Below are 19,341 nucleotides of genomic sequence, written 5' to 3' on the forward strand. Positions count from 1 at the left end.
GTCAGGAAGCAAAGTGTAATCCCCTTGGGAGCCGCCGTGGCCAATTCAAGGGCCGAACCACCGTAGCCAGTTCGGTGAAAAAATTGAAGACACCTAAAGCGTATGTGTGGCGGGCCTGATACAGAACGTCGCCCGTCGACGTTTTTGTCTTATTCATCATCCGAACGTGGGGACGTGTGCCGGTTTGTGGACTAGTCATTCTCTCAGGTCGCGCGATGCTGCATGCAGTGAGGCCCACCACTCGAAACCTTAGGCTCAGCGGACAACTTCGCGCAGACAACCTGCAGCGAGGCTCATGGCCTCGCAACCGTCAAATCGGAGTGGTGAGCTGCGCGTAATGCACAGCTGTGCGTTCGCTCCTCGACGAACGATGGATGCCGAGTTCCGGCACTGAGCGCGGATTTTGGGAGCAAACAGCGGCAGTTGACGGCAGCAGCCCTGCATATCGTGGGCTGGCTTCTGCAGGTCCGCCGTGCGGAGTCGATTGAGATTCGTCTCCAGTGACTCGTCATCCGCATCACCACCTTCCCATCCAGGGGTCTTAAACGCCTGCGCAACCACTATTTTGTGAGCTCGAGCGATTGATCATCGTGGTTTACGTCGGCCGTTGCTCCGGAAAAGGGAGACGTTGACGGATATCATGGCGTTGTACGCAGCTGGGTTCAATGCCTGGAACCAATTGCAATTTGAGAACCCGCCTGTTGAAGAGCCAGATGACATTCCATCCTTCACTTGTTTGTTGCACAACGACGCCATTGATCATGTCCGTCCATTTTTCTCTTACACGCTCGGTGAGTGGGTCATGGCTGCAGAATCCTCGAGGCCGTCGGTGAATATGAGACCGTGGCAGCATTAGTGACTGCAGTGTGGCTGATCATCCCATCCTCTAGTCCACTCCAAAAATGGTCAAGTTCAATCGGCAGGCATGGTTCCAAAGGACCACAAGAGATTACGCGCGGCTAATGATAGGGCCTATGCAAGTTTTGTCGAGGCATCCAACGGCGTCGTCGTAGGTATGGAGAGTTGCTTCGTCTCACCTTCGCCAAGTCACTTACACGTCCCATTCATTAGTCCATGACGGCATCGAGACTTTGTACGAGTACCCCTCCCTCCAGAGCCTCCTTTCCAACAAACCATCCCGCACCTTCCCCGACTTCCCAAACATAACCCAGTTAGTCGCCTACGACACCGGCTTCGCAGCCCTGTCATCAGCCGGCCGCGTCTGGACGTGGGGTGACGAGCGCTACGCGGCCTGCTTCGGCAGGGACGTCACCGATGAGAGGTAGGTGCACCTACCTATCAACCTAAGGACTTTCCTTTCGCAACCCCAAACGAGGCTCATAGGAACCAAAGTCCCGCAGACACACCCAGCCTCGTGCCAGACCTAGCCGACCTGCCCACAGGCCCCGTAACCAAGCTCGCAGCAGGCGGGTACGTCCTCGCCGCCCTTACGGCCGGGAACGACCTCTATTGCTGGGGCCACGCGGGGCGGTCTCGCGTTCTAGCAGACCTCTTCTCAGACCCAGATTTTGACGCGGACACGGACCGTCCGAATCCCGTGGTGATAGGCCAAGACAAGGACGTCGCCGATATCGCGGTAGGGGATGCACACCTAGTGGCCCTGACTTCGGACGGGGAGGTGTACGTGATCGGTGACAACAGAAATGCGCAGCTCAGCTTGCCAGGGATGTCCTCGGCGAAGACCTGGACGCGGATTAGTTTTGGAACCATACTCGAGACAAACCAATCCATCGTCACAAGCGTAGCAGCCGGGCCAAAGAACTCCTTCCTGGTCGTTCGGAATAATTCCCGCTAAGGTAGAATAGCTCGGCTGCCATAAGTGGCCGTTTTCTATCCCTTTCGCGTCGTCTAGTTGTACAAAAGTGCCTTGCCTGCATAGCGGGAGTGAACCCCAAGCGCGCGCTTCCCATCATGGTCATCATCAGAACGCCATCCCAGAAATCATAGGTTCGTGAGGTAGTCCTCGATCTCCTGCGGGGTGAGCTTCCGGAAGCGGGGGCCCACCGCGCCCTCGACACCCTCGACGCCGAGCAGGTGGTCCGCCGGGGGCCCGACGATGCCTGGAGATCGCATTAGCAACACATATCTCGGCACTATGTATAAGAGGAGAGACTCACCAATCTCGATCGTCTCCCCGTTCATCTCGCCCTCGATCGTCTCCTTGAGCGTCAGCAGCGCAATGTGCACGGCATCCTCCAGCTCCAACCCCTCCGTATACCTCTTCTCGAGGAACGTCTTCGCCGTGGTCGCGCTCTTCCCGATAGCCGTGGCCTTCCAAGGGAAGTAACTCCCGCTCGGGTCAACCTGGTAAAGCATCGGCCCGCCCTTCAAGATGCCGCCCGTCTTCCCGCTCAGCTTCGTCTTGGCCCCCTCCTCGTCGCCGCCCGCGCCCCCGCCTCCCGTCATCCCCGTCTGCTCCTCCTCGGGCAGTACCCCCTCGTCCCAACCCGCGACCAGCAGGCTCACGCCGTATGGCCGCACGCCGCCCGACTGCGTCGCCTCCTGCATCACGCGCGCCACGTCCTGCACCAGGATCCGCGTCGGCGGGTACTCGTTGTAGATGCGCTTGTAGCCCGTGTGCGACACCTTGCGCGCGCGGTCCACCAGCACCCGGTAGTCCGGGCCCATGCCCGAGTAGACCATGCCGATGTTGGGCGTGATCAGGCTGATCTTGGAGAGGGACGAGGGGTCGGCGAGCGGCGACGACGACTTCTTCTCGGTGGCGAGGACGATGCCGTTTGTCGCTGTTGGAGGGGCGCGTGTTAGATTTCAGAGGCTTCTGGGGCGGTTGCGTGGTGGTTGGCGGACAGAGAGAGAGAGAGAGAGAGGAGGGGAGGCGGGGTTGGAGGGGAGGAACGGACCTTTGATGCCTAGGGCTGTTACGCCTTGATTGACGGCGTTGAGGGCATATTCTGCGAGGTTTGGTTAGGACGGGATGTTCGTTTTCAAGACTCGGGAGCTCTCGCTAGTTGTGAGCGTTGGCGATGCGCGACTGACCGATCTGAACCAGCTTGCCGCTGTTGCGGGTCGTTAGTGAGGACCAATCTACACTACAGCCTGAGCGATAGGGCTCACCTGGGCGAAAATGTTGTAAGAGAGAATGAGTATCTATCCGCCATGATGACGATCTGAAGAAGTACAGGAGAGCTTGTCGAGGTCTAGATCCGTGGTTGCGTGTAATTGCTTCTCCAAGTCGTAGTTGCAAGAGGTCAAGGCTGTTGTCGATTTGCAAGCTCCCAGGCCAGGCACGGCGAAGTTGCGCGTCGATGGCCGGACCTCAGCCTGAGAGAGAGCTTGGGCCACCCAGGCGGACAGAGCTGCTGATTCGCTGAGCGGATGGCGGTTTTTACGGGTCTCGACTATGCCTGTGGTTCTGGGTTTGCTCCACTGGTTGGGCTAACTGCATAGGGAATTTGATACCTAGAGAAGCACAAAATGTTTGCGGCTGCCGGATTTCTCTCTTTCCCTTGCCCCAGAATCCGGGTTGACACTCCGGTCGTGTAGTTGATACACACGGCTTCCCCCTTTGTTAATGGACCAAAAGGTAAGAAATGCCTAGTGGGATGCTGTTTGTGCCATGGAAATGCGCCATGGCAGCCCTGCGCCCCAAACGGCAAATTGCCCGGGCCAGTTGGCGTAGCTTGACACCTGTCATATTTCGGCGAGCTTCTCTCAGTCTCTTTAATCCCGTTCATCTTCTTTCAGGTCGCCTCTGCGCGTTACATGATACACTCATCTGATACCGAGACTTCAATATGGCTTCTGAATCCTTCGAGCCACGATGGAGTTGGCCCTCGGGGATAGATATGCAGAATGACAGCCCTAGAAACGAGACGCCCACGCCGCCAGCAGCTGACACACAAGCGCCCGGAACTACCGGGACCACGGACGGCTCATCCCCGGGCCCAACGCCGACTCAGCGACAGCGGCATTACAAGCCTCGGACCTGCCGCATTTGCCTAGAGGTTGTACCGCCCACCACAGACATCGACGATTCAATCGCGGGCAGGGTCTTCTCATCGAAAGCCCGCGTGCGCTATGTATCCGAGGACCCGGAGCTCGGCCGGCTGCTCAGCCCCTGCAAATGCAAAGGTTCTCAGAAGTATGTCCATGAGGGATGTCTACAGGCCTGGAGGACCGCGGCCCCTCTGTCGGATCGAAACTATTGGCGGTGCCCAACCTGTCACTTTGAGTACCGCCTGGAGCGGCTGCAGTGGGGCCGCTGGCTGTCGAGCAAGCTCTTGCGGGCGACCCTGACCGTGCTCGTCATGGTGGTTACTGTTTTCTTTCTCGGATTCGTCGCCGATCCCATCATCAACTTTTGGGTTGATCCGTTTGGCAGTCTTGCCGGTACTATCATTACCGACATCGATTTCGAGGACGTGGATGATGAGCCGGTTACGTGGTCCTTGCATTTTGTTAAGGGTTTCCTGTCTCTTGGGCTTTTGGGCTTCCTCAAGTCTATGTTTGCTATGTCCCCATGGAATTGGTTTAATGTGCGGTTTGGAGGCGGCCGCAGGCGCGGGAGAGGGAGAGAGAGGATGGAGTCTATCAACTGGGCGCTTGTGGTCATTGGGGTTATCACCTTCTTGGGGGTAAGCTGATTCCATTTCTGATGCGTTATTCGAGCTTGGACTAACCGACGACTTAGGCTACCTGGAAGTTCGTGAGCCATCTCAGTGCGCGAGCTCTTGAGAAGGCCAGCGATCGTGTTGTTGATGTCCAAGAGGATAATCCGGATGAGGACGAAGAGGACGAGGGCCCGGCCGGTGAGGCCGAACCCGCATCTCAGGAATCAAGAAAGGATAGGTAACATCAAGCGATACCGAGCCGTGTATTAATAGCAACCTCCGTCAAATATCGAGATTTAGCTCTGTGTTGCTGCTAACCGCCACATGATCCGCCCTCACTGCACACTCTTAAGTTGCCACAGCTTCGCTTCCATGCCGTGTCAACTAGTCTGTGTGCAGAGATAAAGCATCGCTGCCGCTTTGGGAACGGGGCGTCTTGTCCTGCTCTCGCCTGGTCTGGCGCGATTGCGTTAAATTCGGCCTCCAACCAAGGGTCCTTTGGGATTCTGCTGTCTACTTCTGCTTCCCCGGTACATGCCGGTTATGTGATGGGTTGCTGAAAGGCGAGGTTAATACATTTTCATATTGGAAGAAGTTCAACGTCCTACTCGATGTTTTTATCATAATGAGAAAGTATTGGCGAACCATCTATGCATGAACCCCACCCCATGGTCACTCTGCAATCACCAGTGCTGTGTTGAGAGGGGAGCACGGCTGGTTACGGAGTACAGTACGTTATTGAACCTTAGGGACAGGGTTAGGGTTTGACGAAGTTGATCTTGGCTTATTGATAAGAGAAAATGCCTAGAGCTGACACCTATCAAGGCCCCCCCGAAATAATTATAACCGTTTTGGAATGCCCATGCGTGTCACGGCTTTGAAGACACTGTTAGAGGACTCGGACGGCAGCGGGTCTTGTGATGCTGTTAATTTCGCGCCCAACGGCCGTTCCTTATCTGCCCGGCGCTTGACCTGAGGAAATTCTTCGGCGACTATAATTACTGTACGAGGCCAACTAATCCCCCCGGCGTCGTGGTCATTGATTTCGTGCGACCAACTTCGCGAACCCTCAAGCCATCCTTGACCGCGCTTGATCTACCGACGACGCTATCTTTCGGGCTCGAACCTTCATCGTCGAACGTTTAGCCATCCGATTGGCAGCCGAAGCTTCGGCAACTTCCACGAAAGACTATCCAAGTCGTTCCATGAGCCGTACGATCGCACATTCGGAAGCGCGCTTCTCCAACTCGGCGGCGCTTGATCAGCGTTGACGGCTTCCAACCTGGAGTCTACGGACTGATTAGCCGTCCACGGGTTCTTGTCTAGGCCCAGGGGCTACGACTCCCCAGGCCGCGTGTTCCTGTTGACAATGCATCTACCATACCCCCCTCGAAAATCATCGAATCCCGCCCCCTTCCGTCCGCGCACGTCGCCGCTGCCGGGGCTGCGGAGGACGCGCCTCAAGCTCATCACGCTCGTCGGGCTTGCTTTCATCACATTCGTATACCTCGTCACCCGGCCGAGCAGTAGACACTCCACGCCCACGGAGCGCAAAGCGCCCTCAGGAAACCCGCCTGCGGTGTTGGTGACGGTATTAGATGAGAAAAAATACGGCAGTGGATACCTCGAGACGATCAAAGAGAATAGGATAAAATACGCCGAGAAGCATGGTATGGTTGCGGATTTGTTGTCGTCTCAAAGATGGTTAGGGAGATGCTGATGAGTGCTGCAGGATATGAGACCTTCTTCGCTAAAGTCGGGGACTACGATCTCAAGGATGCGCCTGGGTCCTGGACGAAAGTGGTCGCGGTGCGCCACGCGCTCACCAAATTCCCGGACTGTCATTACGTCTGGTACCTCGACCAGAACGCCTTCATCATGAACCCGGAGCTCAAGATTGAGGATCACGTCATGCAGTCGTCCCGGCTGGATGAACTCATGAAGAAAGACTTCCCCGTTGTCCCGCCGGCCAGCATCATCAAGACCTTCAGTCACCTCAAAGGGCAAGATGTGGACTTGGTGCTTACTCAGGACAAGGAGGGGCTGTCATCGGGCAGCTTCGTGGTGCGCAACGGGGAGTGGGCGCAGTTCTTTCTGGAGACGTGGTTCGACCCGCTTTATAGGAGCTATAATTTCCAAAACCTCGAGACGCATGCCTTGGTAGGTTGGCAGGAGATAAACCGATCTACAGCCCGGACATCTTCTGACCCGTTATAGGAACACATCGTGCAGTGGCACCCCACTATTCTCGCCAAGATGGCCATCGTCGAGCAGAACATCATCAACTCGTACAGCAAGGGTACTCATGGAATCGAGTACAAGGATGGCGATTTCGCTGTCAGGTTCGCTGAGTGCATGGCGGCTGGGCCGCAGGCGTGCGAGAAGGATAGCCAACGGTTTGTGCAGCAATGGCGGAAGTCGTTTGCAAACTCATGAGGCTCCACCGCTGGCATTAATTCTGACAGGGCAACATCCTTTGATGATGATGATGATGATGATTGGTATCTCGTGGACCCGGTTTAGGGATCAATTCCCGCGTACATGAGGGCTCTAAAGGTCTCAGGAAGGGCTTTAGTGTCATCTAAAGTCCTTTCGCACAACACAGCTGTCGGGAGCCCGATGGCGCAAATTGCCGACTGATAGGAAGAAAATCGGGAGGTTGTCATATGATGGTCACAGCTCGCACGGAAGGCGACGGAGACGGCTGTTGCTTTTAGCTCCGGCCCCGCTGCCATTTTATACAAGCCGAAAACCGAGCCAGTTTTTGTATATACACGATCAGACGTTAGGCAGGCACCTTGGCTTCCAATTGTCAGCAGCAAATCCCCGAATCTTGCTTACAGAATGGTCCTAAATATCAACTGGCCGGGGTGCTCGTCCAGTGCCAGGAGCCTCGCTTCCAAGCGACGTTCAAGTGTGATTCGCTAGGATCGCCGAGGTAGGTGTTCAAGAGGGTCGTTTCCTTGACGTGACACCAAGGTGCATTGGCGCGAACGGAGGAGCCCCGGAGGCGTGGTGACGTAGCATGTGATAGTCCGGATAGTGGCATTAGCGGAATTAGTGGGGTTAAGAACCCGCGCTATATCGCTTAAGCGGCCAAAACCGCCACGGCCGTCCGCTAACTGGGCGCCGCTGGGGGGAATGCAAAAAGGCCGGGGTGCCGCTGACGCTAAAGCAAGCCTAGGCCAAGCCATCCGCAGGGGCTTCTTCAGAGGGCCCGTTTTGTCCCGTCCCGCGCGTTCCGTATGATCTCTTTTTGTTGACTCTTGACGTCGTTGTCGTCGTCGTCAACTCTGGATCGTCAATTCTCGCAACGGCGACCACGGCGCCGAGCAAACAAGCAGCTCTTGTTGCGAAGATGCCGGGAACGTCGCGCATGCCTGTCAGCCTGAGAGAGGGCTTCAACACTGTCAGGAAGAAGTCACGGGCCAGCAATCCGTTGGGGGTGCTGAACTTGGACCTGTAGGTGGCTTTTTTCGTTTCCCCCCTCTGCTGCATCCCTTCCCATGCCCAAGCTTCAGTATCTGGCTTCCCGTCCCTCCAGCTCGGCACCATGCTTGGCAATTCAGCCCTAATAGTCCCGGCCAAACATCCAATTGCTTTCCTGGGCATCGCATTTCAGACACTTTTAACTAACACGCACCTACAGAATCCGAAACATCGTCTTCTTCCTCTTCCTTTTGAGATGGACACGGCGCGTGCTGTGGAAGCTCAAGGGCCGCGGCCTGCTGGGCACGCTGGTCGAGGTGTACGTCGACACGCGCCGCCTGCTGTACGGGTGGTTCCTTAGGATGCCGGGCGTGCGCACGCAGGTGCGCAAGCAGGTGGACGATGCCCTCTCCAAGATGCAGTCCAAGCTGGTCCCTGCCAACACGACCCGCTACTTGACGCTGCCTAAGGAAGGGTGGACCGAGGACGCCGTACGCAAGGAGCTCGAGGCGTTGGCCAACATGGACCACACGCGCTGGGAGGACGGCTACGTCTCTGGCGCCGTGTACCATGGGGAAGATGACCTGTTGCGCCTACAGACCGAGGCGTACGGCAAGTTCACCGTGGCGAATCCGATTCACCCGGATGTGTTCCCGGGCGTGAGGAAGATGGAGGCCGAGGTCGTGGCCATGGTGCTCAGCTTGTTCAATGCGCCGCCCGGCGCCGCGGGCGTGAGCACCAGCGGTGGCACCGAGAGTATCTTGATGGCTTGCCTCAGTGCTCGGCAAAAAGCTTACGCCGAGCGAGGCGTCACCGAACCCGAAATGTAAATAAAATGCCCCTTGTTACCCCTTACCTCTAGCACACTAATACCATCCCAGGATCCTCCCCGAAACAGCACACACCGCCTTCCGTAAAGCAGGCGAGTACTTCAAAATCAAAATCCACGTCGTGTCGTGCCCGGCCCCGTCTTACCAAGTCGACATCCGGCGCGTCGCCCGCCTCATTAACAGCAACACCATCCTGCTCGTCGGCTCGGCCCCCAACTTCCCGCACGGCATCATCGATGACATCGCCGCCCTCTCCAAACTGGCCCTGAGGCGCCGCCTGCCGCTGCACGTGGACTGCTGCCTTGGTTCCTTCCTTGTTCCCTTCCTCGACAAAGCCGGCTTCGAGACGGCCCCGTTCGACTTCCGCCTGAAAGGCGTCACCTCCATCTCGTGCGACACACACAAGTACGGCTTCGCTCCCAAGGGCAACAGCACCATCCTCTACCGCACGCATGCCCTGCGCACCTACCAGTACTTTGTTGACCCGTCCTGGTCCGGCGGCGTCTACGCGTCCCCCGGCATCGCGGGCTCCCGGCCCGGCGCCCTCATCGCCGGCTGCTGGGCCAGCCTCGTCACTGTAGGCGAGGCCGGTTACCTCGCCGCGTGCTCCGAGATCGTCGGCACCACCAAGAAGCTCATCGACCGCATCCGCGACTCCCCCACCCTCAACAACGAGCTCGAGATCCTCGGCAACCCCCTCGTCAGCGTCATCGCCTTCAAGTCCAACACGCTAAACATCTACGACATCGCTGACGGCATGAGCGCCAAGGGGTGGCACCTCAATGCCCTGCAGAACCCCCCCGCCCTCCATGTCGCCATCACGTTGCCACTGGTCAAGGTATGGGAGAGGCTGGCGGGGGATCTAGAGAGCGTCGTGGAGCAGGAGCGGGAGAAGGAGCGGGCGCGGCTGGTCGAGGGGAAGGCGGCCAAGGGCAAGGCGGCAGGCGACGCGGCCGCCCTGTATGGTGTCGCGGGAAGCCTGCCGAACAAGAGCGTCGTGGTGGACTTGGCGGCAGGGTTTTTGGATCTGTTGTACAAAGCATGAGTTTGGGGGGGTTAGGGGGTTGCGATGATGATAGGATTGGGGGGTTGTTGGGTTTTTGGGAAAAGGGATGGCTATTTGTTTTTCGTGCGTTGTGTTGCGGCACGGAGGTCCTTGCATAAAGGGGTAAAAAAAAAATGAGGATAGAACGCTGAAGGTTGCTGGGCTGGGGTGTATGGTATGGACTGTAACAAACTGCATGCAGAAAAAGACGTAAATACCCTCCAGTTCGCGGCCGTTGCCCGATGAGGGTCTGAATCGCTGGGAGTAGCTCGCCTGATGTCTCGATTGTGCATGGCTTCCTTCGTGACACTCATCTATTATCCAACATCTTTACCATCCAAATACGGCCATTTCGTTCCAACTTGTATTATTTTTGATTCCATTCCCTGTCCTTTTTGTATGGCAACGAGAATAACAGGTGATAGTGTATGGTGGACACAGCAGTTTAACCCCCCCTCCCCCTTTCCTTATCGAGCAAAATCCATCCATTTAGCCTCCCAGCCTGGTCCATGACATGGACATAGTAGCGCCGAGTTTCCATGCAAAGTTGGTTATGTACTAGTTTTTAAAAAAGTTCAAGTGTGTTTGTTTGTGATGGGGAAACACAGTAACAAACAACTGCCCCCTGCCCAAACCAGCAGCAAGGTAACAATATCTACCCTCCCAGCTGGAGGAGAAGGGTCTAGAACGACGGCAGGACAAAGACACGGTTTTTGGACAAGGATATTTAGCCAAGGCTATCTTTCCTCCTCCGACCGGGACTCGGACAAACGACGGCAAACGCTATGTAATCTCTACAGCTCGCTGTCGCTCCCCCTGGCCGGGTAGTGCTGCCGCCAGGCCGTCTCCGCCCGGTGGACGGTGGCCTCGGCGTCGCCGACCTGTCTGCGTTCCGTCACTTCCAGTGGCTCCGGGTTCTTGAGGCGCTTCCGCATCAGGTATCGCAGTGGCAGCGTCAATCCTTGGGACGATGCGCCTGACGGGGACGCACCACCCCTCATGACTGCTGATTGCTATTGCAGGGGTTCTGATGAGCTCGAGAGGCGGTTCAGGTGCAGGTAGACATCTGTCCCGTAACTGTGAACCGGGTCAGCAGAAGTGGACATGGATAGACGGATACCGAGTGGAAGAGGCTTACCCCTCCATGCTGATCAGCTTCAGGTCGCCGCCAAAGTACCTTGCATACAGGCGTGATATGGGCAGGCCGTAGCCGAAGCCCGCCATCGGCGCTTTGAAGTCGCTCTTGTCGAAGTCCGGGTCCAGGTTCGGCGTCCGGTCGACGGTGGTGTACATGTAGGTCCAGACAAGCGGGATGGCGCTGCGGGGAATGCCCCCGCCTTCGTCCGATACCTTGATGGTAATGTCTTCCTTGCCCTCGGCCACGATCACCTTGGTGACGGGGAACTCCTGCTTGTCTTGGCCGTGCGTCTCGACGACGGCGCGCAGCGAGTTCTTGAGCGTCTCAAAGAGCATGTGCGACAGGTGCCCCGGCACGTACATGAAGTTGAGGTTCGGGTTGCAGACCAGCTGGATCTTGGGGGCCTCGAACAGACCGTAGTGGTCCTCGCAGACAAAGCGCGCGTTCTCGATGGCTTCTTGCGCCAAGTCTTTGACGTATGTCTTTGTGCAGATGATGCCGACGTACGAGGGGTCTCGGTAGTGGCTCTGGTCCGTCAGGGCGATGTGCTGCCCGATGAGCATGCGTATGCCGATGCGCGACATGTAGAAGCGGTCCAGGAAGGACTGGATGTTGTTGTCGATCTGCATCCTCTGCCGTTTTCGCTTGTACTCGAGAATGCCTTGCGCCATTGTGGTGACGACGCTGTCGTGCCTCCTCTTGATGCGATGTAGCGTCTGCGCGAATTTCTGGTTGTACAGTTGTAGCTCGGGTGGCCAGTCGCCCGTGTCGTCCACCATTGCAAAATATCTCCTTGTTGCCGGGAACTTGCCCTTGGCCCAGCCGTTACCGTTACTATGTTGTGGTACGCCGTTCCACGAGTTGTACTGACCCTCCTCGATGCTCGGGTTCGGGGTCGCCTCGCTCAGCCATGATGCGCCTTTGCCCGCTATCCTCGAGGGCCTCATCAATCTCTCTCGCACATCTTTGCGTAGCTCGGGCCTCGGTAATGTGGTGATTTCCTAAACACGGTGCCTTGATGAGTCATAACATCCAGCCGGCGTTGTGAAAAGAGAAGAAAAAAAAGAAAAAGGCCTACCTCGAACGACTGTGCATACCAATCCGCCACCTTCCTCACCGACGGCATCTCATTGAGCCCATCTGGTAGGGTCTCAAGCTCCTGGACGCGGTGGGCGAGTCGAATGGGGAGCTCTTCGGCGAGAAACTGCGATGCGCGGAACAGCGTCCCTGTGGCGGCAGTGTCAGAACAGAAGCTGTGCAACCAAGGTATTGGCGGCGGCTCACCCGTCGACGGCTTCTCGCCGAACTGGACCATCTGGCGCAAGCTCACGCCGGTGGCGGGAAAGCTTGCATAGTGCCTGATGGTGTCCATCAGCCTCTCGGTCTTCTTCCACGACATGATGGCGGCTCAAGGTTCGCCAATTGGACTCGGACGGTGGTGTTGGGGCCGTGTGGCGTGCACCATGAGGACAGGACGACTTGGTCGGGAAGCGCGGTGTTGCGGCTAGAGGTCCGAGTCAAGGCGAGCAGAGCAGCTCGTCCGCGGCGTGTCTGGCGTGGTTCTGGCGTGGAGTCGGAACGGGTCCGGGGGAGTTGCAGCGAAAGCCGAGGCACCTCTTGCGGATCCGGGAGCCCTCCAATGACGCAAGCGGAACGCCGGGAACCGGAAACCTGAAGAACAGGGAATTGCAACCTCAAACTCGGTCAGATTGCCGCCAATTGCGCCGGGTCATGAGCGTCTTTGTCAACATCGAGATGGCCGTCCTGGGAGAGGGGGGAGAGCGTGCGGCAGGGGCGGGGCAGGGGATGGGTTTGGGTGTTTTGGTCTCCTGGGGGCGTCAGATGCTCGTGTGCTTTTGCCGGGGCTTGCGGTTGGAGACTGGAGAGAGTCAGTCCCGTCTGTGGTGAGTCGAACGCAGCAGCCCCGCCCGGCCCCTCGTTAGCTGCATGTGCTCCAAGCCAGAGCCGGATGCGTGGCCATTCAGTGCCCGGCTCTAGCAACAAGGCGCCTGTACCCCACAGCAAGCTGAGCCGTCGGTGGCGCGGGGCAGCTTCCTTTATTCCGCCGGTCGAACTTCATAAATCCGAGCCATCTGGACTCCTCACTCCCTCAACCGTTGCGGCCTATCACTCAGATCAAGCGTTTCAGATTGAATTCGCTCAACCTGCCTGCCCACCCAGTTTTGAGGTCATTTCTCGCCAAGCAAATACCCCAAACCTAACTTATGCATTTACCGTGCGAGTGGCATGTGCAACCGGGCGTCTGTCGGATCTCCCAGCCTGCATCCACGGCCACCCCGCTGCTGTGGGAGCACCAAGCTCGCCCTGCGCCCTACGCCCGGCTATCACAAGGCTGGTGACAAAGCCTTGCTCTTCACACATCGTCCATTCGCCATGAGCTAAGGTAGCGGACAGCAAATGCCATGAAAGACTGACGTCATTCGCTGCTTGGCAAGGCTACAGTCAATGGCGCAATCCAACAATTTCTCTGAACAATGAGAGGCATGTTTTACATCCGGCTCTGTATACTAGATGGGCGCATCGTACCCAAATCGAGCGACTTCCGATTCACATGGGAAACAGTGTCGCTGGGTACACTTGACTATGAATTCGCACTCCCGAAACGGGTTCGGTTCTGCCGGGTAGTGCTGTCCGGGCCTACGGAAAAGCTCGGGTACCGCCAACTAAGGCTTCTAACTGGCTGCACACCGCCCTTCACCTTGGGCACCTCCCCAGCCCTGTCTGTCCCGGTCGGTGAAGGTTGGACTGTGCGCTGCAGGTTTGTTCACCTGGTCAACAGGGCCGGGTGGGGCTCAGCACGGAGTCGATGAAGCTTCACTCTGCTCATCGTACCACGGGCCATGTGGCAATTCATGCGATAGAGACATTGCAGCGTTGAGAGTGAGAGGCGGCAATTTGTGAAGAAACAACGACATCTGCAGCGGCATCAACGGCAGATGATCAACATGCGCACCACGCAGCCGACAGCAGCCTGACCGTCTTTTCGTCACTCACATCACCTCAACTCACAACACAACTCCACTCACACCTCTCAAGGCCCGGGCCTTCAAGTCCCAAAATGCACGAGCCAGACGATGAGCCCCTGGGGTCAGGCGGCAGCTGGGACGGGCTCTCCCTCTCGCCGTCAATCTCTTCGCTGTCCTCCTTCTCCCCAGAAGATGACTACCACCACTCCTCCTTCCACACGCAGCCAACACAGCAAACAGCGCCCGAACCGCCCTCCCAGTCCCACTCCCCCCGCGTCTCCATCTCCTTCCCCCCTCCCTCCCTCATACCACGCCCCAAATCGCAATCCCCATCCAAGCTCCGATCAGCGACCAAACCATCCCCGTCCTCATCCCCCCGCCGCAACCTCGCCCAAAGTCAGATCCAGACCGCTCGCACCCAGAACTACCATCATCACAACCGCCCAAGCCCAGGAATCACCACCAACAACAGCAGCAGCAGCAACAGTAACAGCAGCAACAGCAACAACAACAACCACCTCCGCGGCCCCTCCCCAGCGTCCACAATCCCGCGCTCCTTCGCCTCCCCGACCCCCACCAACCTCAGCGGCGTCGGGCTCGGCTTGCACCAGCACATGGGCATGGTCGGCGGGCTGACCACCCCCGTCACGCCGCTGCAACACCACCAGCAGGCCTGGTATCTGCACCATCGGCAGGTATCGGTGGGGAGGCCGTCACCGGGGAGGCACAACCGGGTTGGGTTTGCGGATGAGGAGAGGAGGGAAGAGGAGGGGGAGGAGGGGGAGGAGGGGGAGGAGGAGGCGACCGGGGGCTATGATGGGAAGGGGTTGGTTGAGGAGCATGTTGATCATGTTGGTCATGATCATGAGGATGCTGATGATGAGGATGAGGGTGAGGGTGAGGGTGAGGGTGAGGGTGAAGTTGAAGGTGAGGCCGAGGCTGAGATTGGGCTTGGGACGGGGGATGAGGGTGGGATGATGAATGGGGATGGCGATGTGGACAACGAAGGCCGGATTAGGGGTTGGGAGGAGCGTCGGGATGATGATGAGGACGATGATTACGATTATGATCACGCGAGGGATGCCAGAGACTACGAGGGCAGGGACTACGAGGGCAGAGACTACGAGGCGGGAGAGCAGCATGGGCCTGCAAGCTACGCTCACCCTGACGACGTCCCGTCCGACGACAGAGTCGAGCTTATGGAGCGGCTGTGCGACTTGGTGCAGAGGCTGTCGATGGGGAGGGTGGGAGGCGGGATGGAGACGGATGTAATTGATGTGCTGCATGCCAAGGTGGATGAGATGGAGGAGATTTTGCTGATGGCCGAGGACGTGACTCGAGCTGAGGCCGAGGCGGAAGCTGAAGCCGAAGCAGGAGCAGAAGCAGAAGCAGAAGCAGAAACAGAAGCAAATCCACAGCCGGAAGAGGATCAGTCTAGGTCCAAGTTCGAGTCCAGGCCTGGGTCCGACACGGGGAGGCAAAACAAGGAGGAGAGGCCAATGTCAAGGGCAGAGAGCGGTCAGTCATCGCCGCCTAGGGTCACAGAGCAGGATGTCTTTGGCCGGGTGACTCCGCCGCATTGGCTCATGTCTATGGGGCACTCTGAGCTGTCAATCTCGCCGACGCGGTCACACCCGGAGCTCGCTGCGGCAACGAACGAGGCGCTGGAGGCTGCTAAGGAAGCTGCTCTAGCCCAGGCCGAAGCCGCCGAGCGCGTGGCTATCGAGGCTGAGGCACTGAGTTCTAAGCTGGAGAAGGTGGTGAAGAATCTGCTGGCGAGGAAGGAAGAGTCAGATGTAAGTCTAACGTGCTCGTCCTTCCCTATCTGCTATTATATGCTAACCTCCTCAGCACCTCCACTCCATCCTACTCGAACGCGCCGAAGCTGCCGCATTCCGGATCTTAGACCTCGAAAAAGAGGTAACCGACCTGTACGTCTTCCACTTCCCCTCTTTCCTTGCTTGCCATAGCACTCTAACACTCCCCCACAGAGAAGACGACATCCTCTCCAACGAATCCGAGCTCCGCCACCTCCGCCTCAAGATCCGCGCCGTCGAGACGCTCTGCTACGAGTTCGTCCCGCCCGACGCCGATCCGGAGCTATTCCAGAGCATCGAGAACTGGAAGGCCGACTGGGTGCTAATCCGGGACCGGATGCTGGAGCGCAAGAAGGACCGCAAGGAGCGTCGCCTGCGGCTGCACCGTGCGGGATCCCTGATCGACGCCAACGCGCAGGAGGACAATGGGGATGGGGAATCGACACTTACGAGTTTGGGCGGCTTGTCCATGTCTGTTTCGCTGCTGGGAATTCCCAGTAAGAATCCGAGGAAGAGATGAAGGGATCATGACGGAGGGGGATGAGTGATGAATGACTGAGAATGTGATGTGACGGGCGATGATGAAAGGGGTGGGCCTCTCCTTTTCTCCTTTTTTTTTTCGGCTGCTTTGGGTCCCGGTCCCATATGGGGTGCATCTGTCGCATCTGTCAGCATTGATTGATACCCTTGGAGTACAGCTGGCATAGCATGACATGGCATGATACAGCATAGCATAAGCATAGCAAGTCTAGATTTACGGAATGGACGGTAATCGCGTACTCCCTTTCATCCAGGATCCGAACGTCGCTTCTTGTAGTATATGTGTTGAGAGCGCGTTTCTAGATGTACGAAGTCTTTGCCATACCATACCCCAAGTTATAGAGAACACTAAGCATAACATCAAGCGAGGGGGCTAGGGAAGAAAGAAACAGGAAAGGAAATAGCGAGTGGCAGGTCGATAATAATAATAACAATACGTTAGCCTCCTGTAGATCTAATGACCATTAGTTAGATGGCTAGAATTGTCGTAAAAGAAGATTCTTTATATGCAACAGCGCAGTGAGATAGCTGACACGATTCCGGGAAAAAGAGCAGAAGTAGGTAAAGCGCTCTTCAAGTGTATTCGCCTAATTCTACGAAATTTCACACTTCTCCAATAAGTCAACGAGCCATAGACATTAGCCAGACGTCTTTCCCGCTTTCTACCCCTTTCCTCACCTCCCCCCTATCCAACCCCATCCCATCTCGCTATTCACACTCCCCCACCCCCATCCCTCTCCGCGACCTTCTCCCTTAGCGCCTCCTTCTCCCTCCATTCGAAACCCTCAGCATTCGGTAAGACCGGCTTCTCCACGTGCTGTCTAAACAGATATCTCCGCCAGAAATACGCCGCCTGCTTCGCCCCGTACGCGACCTGCCTCCTCAACGGGACATCAAACACGCTGTCAAGCTCCTCGAGCGTCTTCTCCTTGGTTTCGGGCACGAAGAAGAGCACGAGGAAGAAGCCGATGATATTCCAGCCGGCATACCACCCGAACCCGCCCTGGGGCCTGAAGGCTGTCAACATGCTCGGCCAGGTCACGGCCAGGATGAAGTTAAAGAACCACGTCGTCGCCGTAGCCAGGGACATGCCGATAGGGCGGATATACAGCGGGTATGCCTCGGCAGAGTACGTGAACGGCACGGGCCCCTCGCCGGGGGAGTAGACCACGCCAAAGAGGTAGATGCCGAGGGCGATGCACCCGATGTGCGCGGGCGAGTCGTCAGGGATCCAGAAGGAGAAGCCCGTGAAGAACATGAATAGTGCCATCAGGGGGAAGGTGGTGAGCAGGAGGTTGCGGCGGCCAAAGGTGTCGATTGTGTAGAAGGCGGGCAGGGCGAATAGCCAGTTGATGACGCCAAAGCCGAGGGACGCGGCGAGCGCAGCGACTTCGGAGTACCCGGCCGTGCGGAAGATTTCAGAGCTGGCGTGGGGGAAGACAAGTTAGAGAGGCTCAAAGCATGGTTTCTCGACTGGGCGGGCGTGCGGTACCTGAAGTATGCAATAACGTTTACACCACAGAACTGCTGCATAAACATGACGATCTCGGACGCAACCATTGCGTTGCGGTTGCGGCGGATCGTGAAGAGTTCCTTGAAGCGGCTGCTGCTGCTCCCGAGGGACATGGCCTGCTTCTCGGCTTGGAGCAGGGTGTGGGTATAGAAGAGGTCGCGGGCGGCCTGGACTTTCTCGTAGCGGAGTTGGCAGACCGAGGCGAATGCATCGGTATGGCGGTCCTTGGTGAGGTACCAGCGGGGGGATTCCGGGCAGAGGTATGCGAGCGCGCAGACCACCACCGCGGGGATCATGGCCGAGCCCATCATGAGGCGCCAGTTGAGGCCCAGCTGGATGCCGCTGTCGGGGACGAAGTAGAAGGCTAGATCGGCGACGTATCCCAGCATGATGCCGAAGGCAGTCCACATTTGCCATTGCTTGGTGGTAGAGGTTAGCTAAGCCTGGGATTGCGTCAGGGGGGATCAGCGGCCGACGACACTTACCATGACGAGGGCGCCTCGGAGCTTCGGGGGGGAGCACTCGGCTGCAAAGATGGGCGTGGTTGCCGATTTTGGGCCTATGCCAAACCCGAGTAAAAAGCGCGCGATGAACATGTGGTACCAGTTGTTCGTGAAAGCCTGCCAGAAACACGCCAGGGCGCTCACCAGGCAGGAGATGAAGATTGTCCCTCGACGCCCAAAGTACTTGTTCATGGGATCCGTGACCCAGCAGCCAACCACGGCACAGCAGAGGTACGGGGCACCGTTGACGAGGCCCACGAGCCATGTGTCACGCTGGCTGGTTGAGCCGATGCCGAACTGGACCTTGTAGAAGATCTGTGCTCCGTTTACCACAGTCTCGTCCATGCCCTGGACAGCTGCGCAAAGAGAGCAGACTGAAGGTGTGCAAGTCAGTGGTGTTCTAGGGATACATTGGCGAGAATTGGCTAAGTACGTACTGACAATAACCCAGTAGAGCATTCGGGGGTTCGACCACTTGTGGGTTGTCTCACGTTCAAGCACCTCCCTTTCGCGGTCAGTGAGCCCCGGGATGGTATCGTATCGGGTCTGGTCCCCGGCAATCATGGCGCCGAGGCGGAAGGCGCGCATGTCCTCGTCGCTCGTCAGGCCAGCCAGCCGGGCGTAGTCCTCCCCCATAGCCGCGAGACGTTCCGGGGGAAGGCCGGTCAGCGGGTTAGCAAGCTTCTGGGAGAGCTTCAGGCGTTGTTTGACAACATCGTCCTGCTCCGAGCCATTGATGTGGTCATGATGTCCAAACTCAGTTCGCGACTCGGACGAGCTGGACCGGTGTCCCTTGGCCGGCTCGGTATAGGCCATGATTAAGGGGTTATGTCGGTTCGGATACTTTACCCGAGCGAGACACGACGTCAGCAGGTCAGAAGTTTCCCTTATTCGCCGGATGATAAGGGGTTTGGGAGGGTGGGTGGTCTCCGGGGGCCAGGGGAATG

The 19,341-nt window shown here is 57.5% G+C and overlaps 9 protein-coding genes across 9 annotated transcripts; 5 read left to right on the forward strand and 4 right to left on the reverse strand.

Moving 5' to 3' along the window:
- Positions 1-640: 640 nt before the first annotated feature.
- Positions 641-1,816, forward strand: MFIFM68171_03150 (uncharacterized protein; the record flags this gene model as incomplete). The annotated part of the gene is made up of 4 exons (XM_071058571.1): positions 641-791; positions 891-1,013; positions 1,072-1,282; positions 1,354-1,816. The coding sequence occupies 4 exons, from the start codon at positions 641-643 to the stop codon at positions 1,814-1,816; spliced, it is 948 nt and encodes a 315-aa protein (XP_070914672.1).
- A 146-nt stretch (positions 1,817-1,962) lies between these two features.
- PRE8 (Proteasome subunit alpha type-2) lies at positions 1,963-3,140 on the reverse strand (the record flags this gene model as incomplete). Its single annotated transcript, XM_071058572.1, has 5 exons — positions 1,963-2,081; positions 2,139-2,765; positions 2,883-2,933; positions 3,019-3,038; positions 3,097-3,140. 5 exons carry the CDS (start codon positions 3,138-3,140, stop codon positions 1,963-1,965), a joined length of 861 nt encoding a protein of 286 aa, XP_070914673.1.
- Positions 3,141-3,776: 636 nt separating this feature from the next.
- MFIFM68171_03152 (uncharacterized protein) lies at positions 3,777-4,834 on the forward strand (the record flags this gene model as incomplete). Its single annotated transcript, XM_071058573.1, has 2 exons — positions 3,777-4,616; positions 4,673-4,834. The coding sequence occupies 2 exons, from the start codon at positions 3,777-3,779 to the stop codon at positions 4,832-4,834; spliced, it is 1,002 nt and encodes a 333-aa protein (XP_070914674.1).
- A 1,127-nt stretch (positions 4,835-5,961) lies between these two features.
- On the forward strand, positions 5,962-7,028 carry MNN11 (putative alpha-1,6-mannosyltransferase mnn11; the record flags this gene model as incomplete). The annotated part of the gene is made up of 3 exons (XM_071058574.1): positions 5,962-6,262; positions 6,325-6,752; positions 6,810-7,028. 3 exons carry the CDS (start codon positions 5,962-5,964, stop codon positions 7,026-7,028), a joined length of 948 nt encoding a protein of 315 aa, XP_070914675.1.
- A 922-nt stretch (positions 7,029-7,950) lies between these two features.
- DPL1 (Dihydrosphingosine phosphate lyase) lies at positions 7,951-9,896 on the forward strand (the record flags this gene model as incomplete). Its single annotated transcript, XM_071058575.1, has 3 exons — positions 7,951-8,054; positions 8,242-8,847; positions 8,903-9,896. 3 exons carry the CDS (start codon positions 7,951-7,953, stop codon positions 9,894-9,896), a joined length of 1,704 nt encoding a protein of 567 aa, XP_070914676.1.
- A 794-nt stretch (positions 9,897-10,690) lies between these two features.
- Positions 10,691-10,897, reverse strand: MFIFM68171_03155 (uncharacterized protein; the record flags this gene model as incomplete). The annotated part of the gene is made up of 1 exon (XM_071058576.1): positions 10,691-10,897. The coding sequence occupies one exon, from the start codon at positions 10,895-10,897 to the stop codon at positions 10,691-10,693; it is 207 nt and encodes a 68-aa protein (XP_070914677.1).
- A 12-nt stretch (positions 10,898-10,909) lies between these two features.
- PDK2 ([Pyruvate dehydrogenase (acetyl-transferring)] kinase isozyme 2) lies at positions 10,910-12,433 on the reverse strand (the record flags this gene model as incomplete). Its single annotated transcript, XM_071058577.1, has 4 exons — positions 10,910-10,973; positions 11,035-12,035; positions 12,113-12,261; positions 12,319-12,433. 4 exons carry the CDS (start codon positions 12,431-12,433, stop codon positions 10,910-10,912), a joined length of 1,329 nt encoding a protein of 442 aa, XP_070914678.1.
- Positions 12,434-14,113: 1,680 nt separating this feature from the next.
- Positions 14,114-16,358, forward strand: MFIFM68171_03157 (uncharacterized protein; the record flags this gene model as incomplete). The annotated part of the gene is made up of 3 exons (XM_071058578.1): positions 14,114-15,817; positions 15,873-15,952; positions 16,013-16,358. 3 exons carry the CDS (start codon positions 14,114-14,116, stop codon positions 16,356-16,358), a joined length of 2,130 nt encoding a protein of 709 aa, XP_070914679.1.
- Positions 16,359-17,090: 732 nt separating this feature from the next.
- On the reverse strand, positions 17,091-19,210 carry MFIFM68171_03158 (uncharacterized protein; the record flags this gene model as incomplete). Its single annotated transcript, XM_071058579.1, has 4 exons — positions 17,091-17,802; positions 17,871-18,310; positions 18,377-18,768; positions 18,832-19,210. The coding sequence occupies 4 exons, from the start codon at positions 19,208-19,210 to the stop codon at positions 17,091-17,093; spliced, it is 1,923 nt and encodes a 640-aa protein (XP_070914680.1).
- Positions 19,211-19,341: the final 131 nt, after the last annotated feature.

This window comes from Madurella fahalii (genome assembly GCF_045866475.1).
Source record: "Madurella fahalii IFM 68171 DNA, scaffold_2, whole genome shotgun sequence".
Lineage (NCBI taxonomy): Eukaryota > Fungi > Ascomycota > Sordariomycetes > Sordariales > Madurella > Madurella fahalii.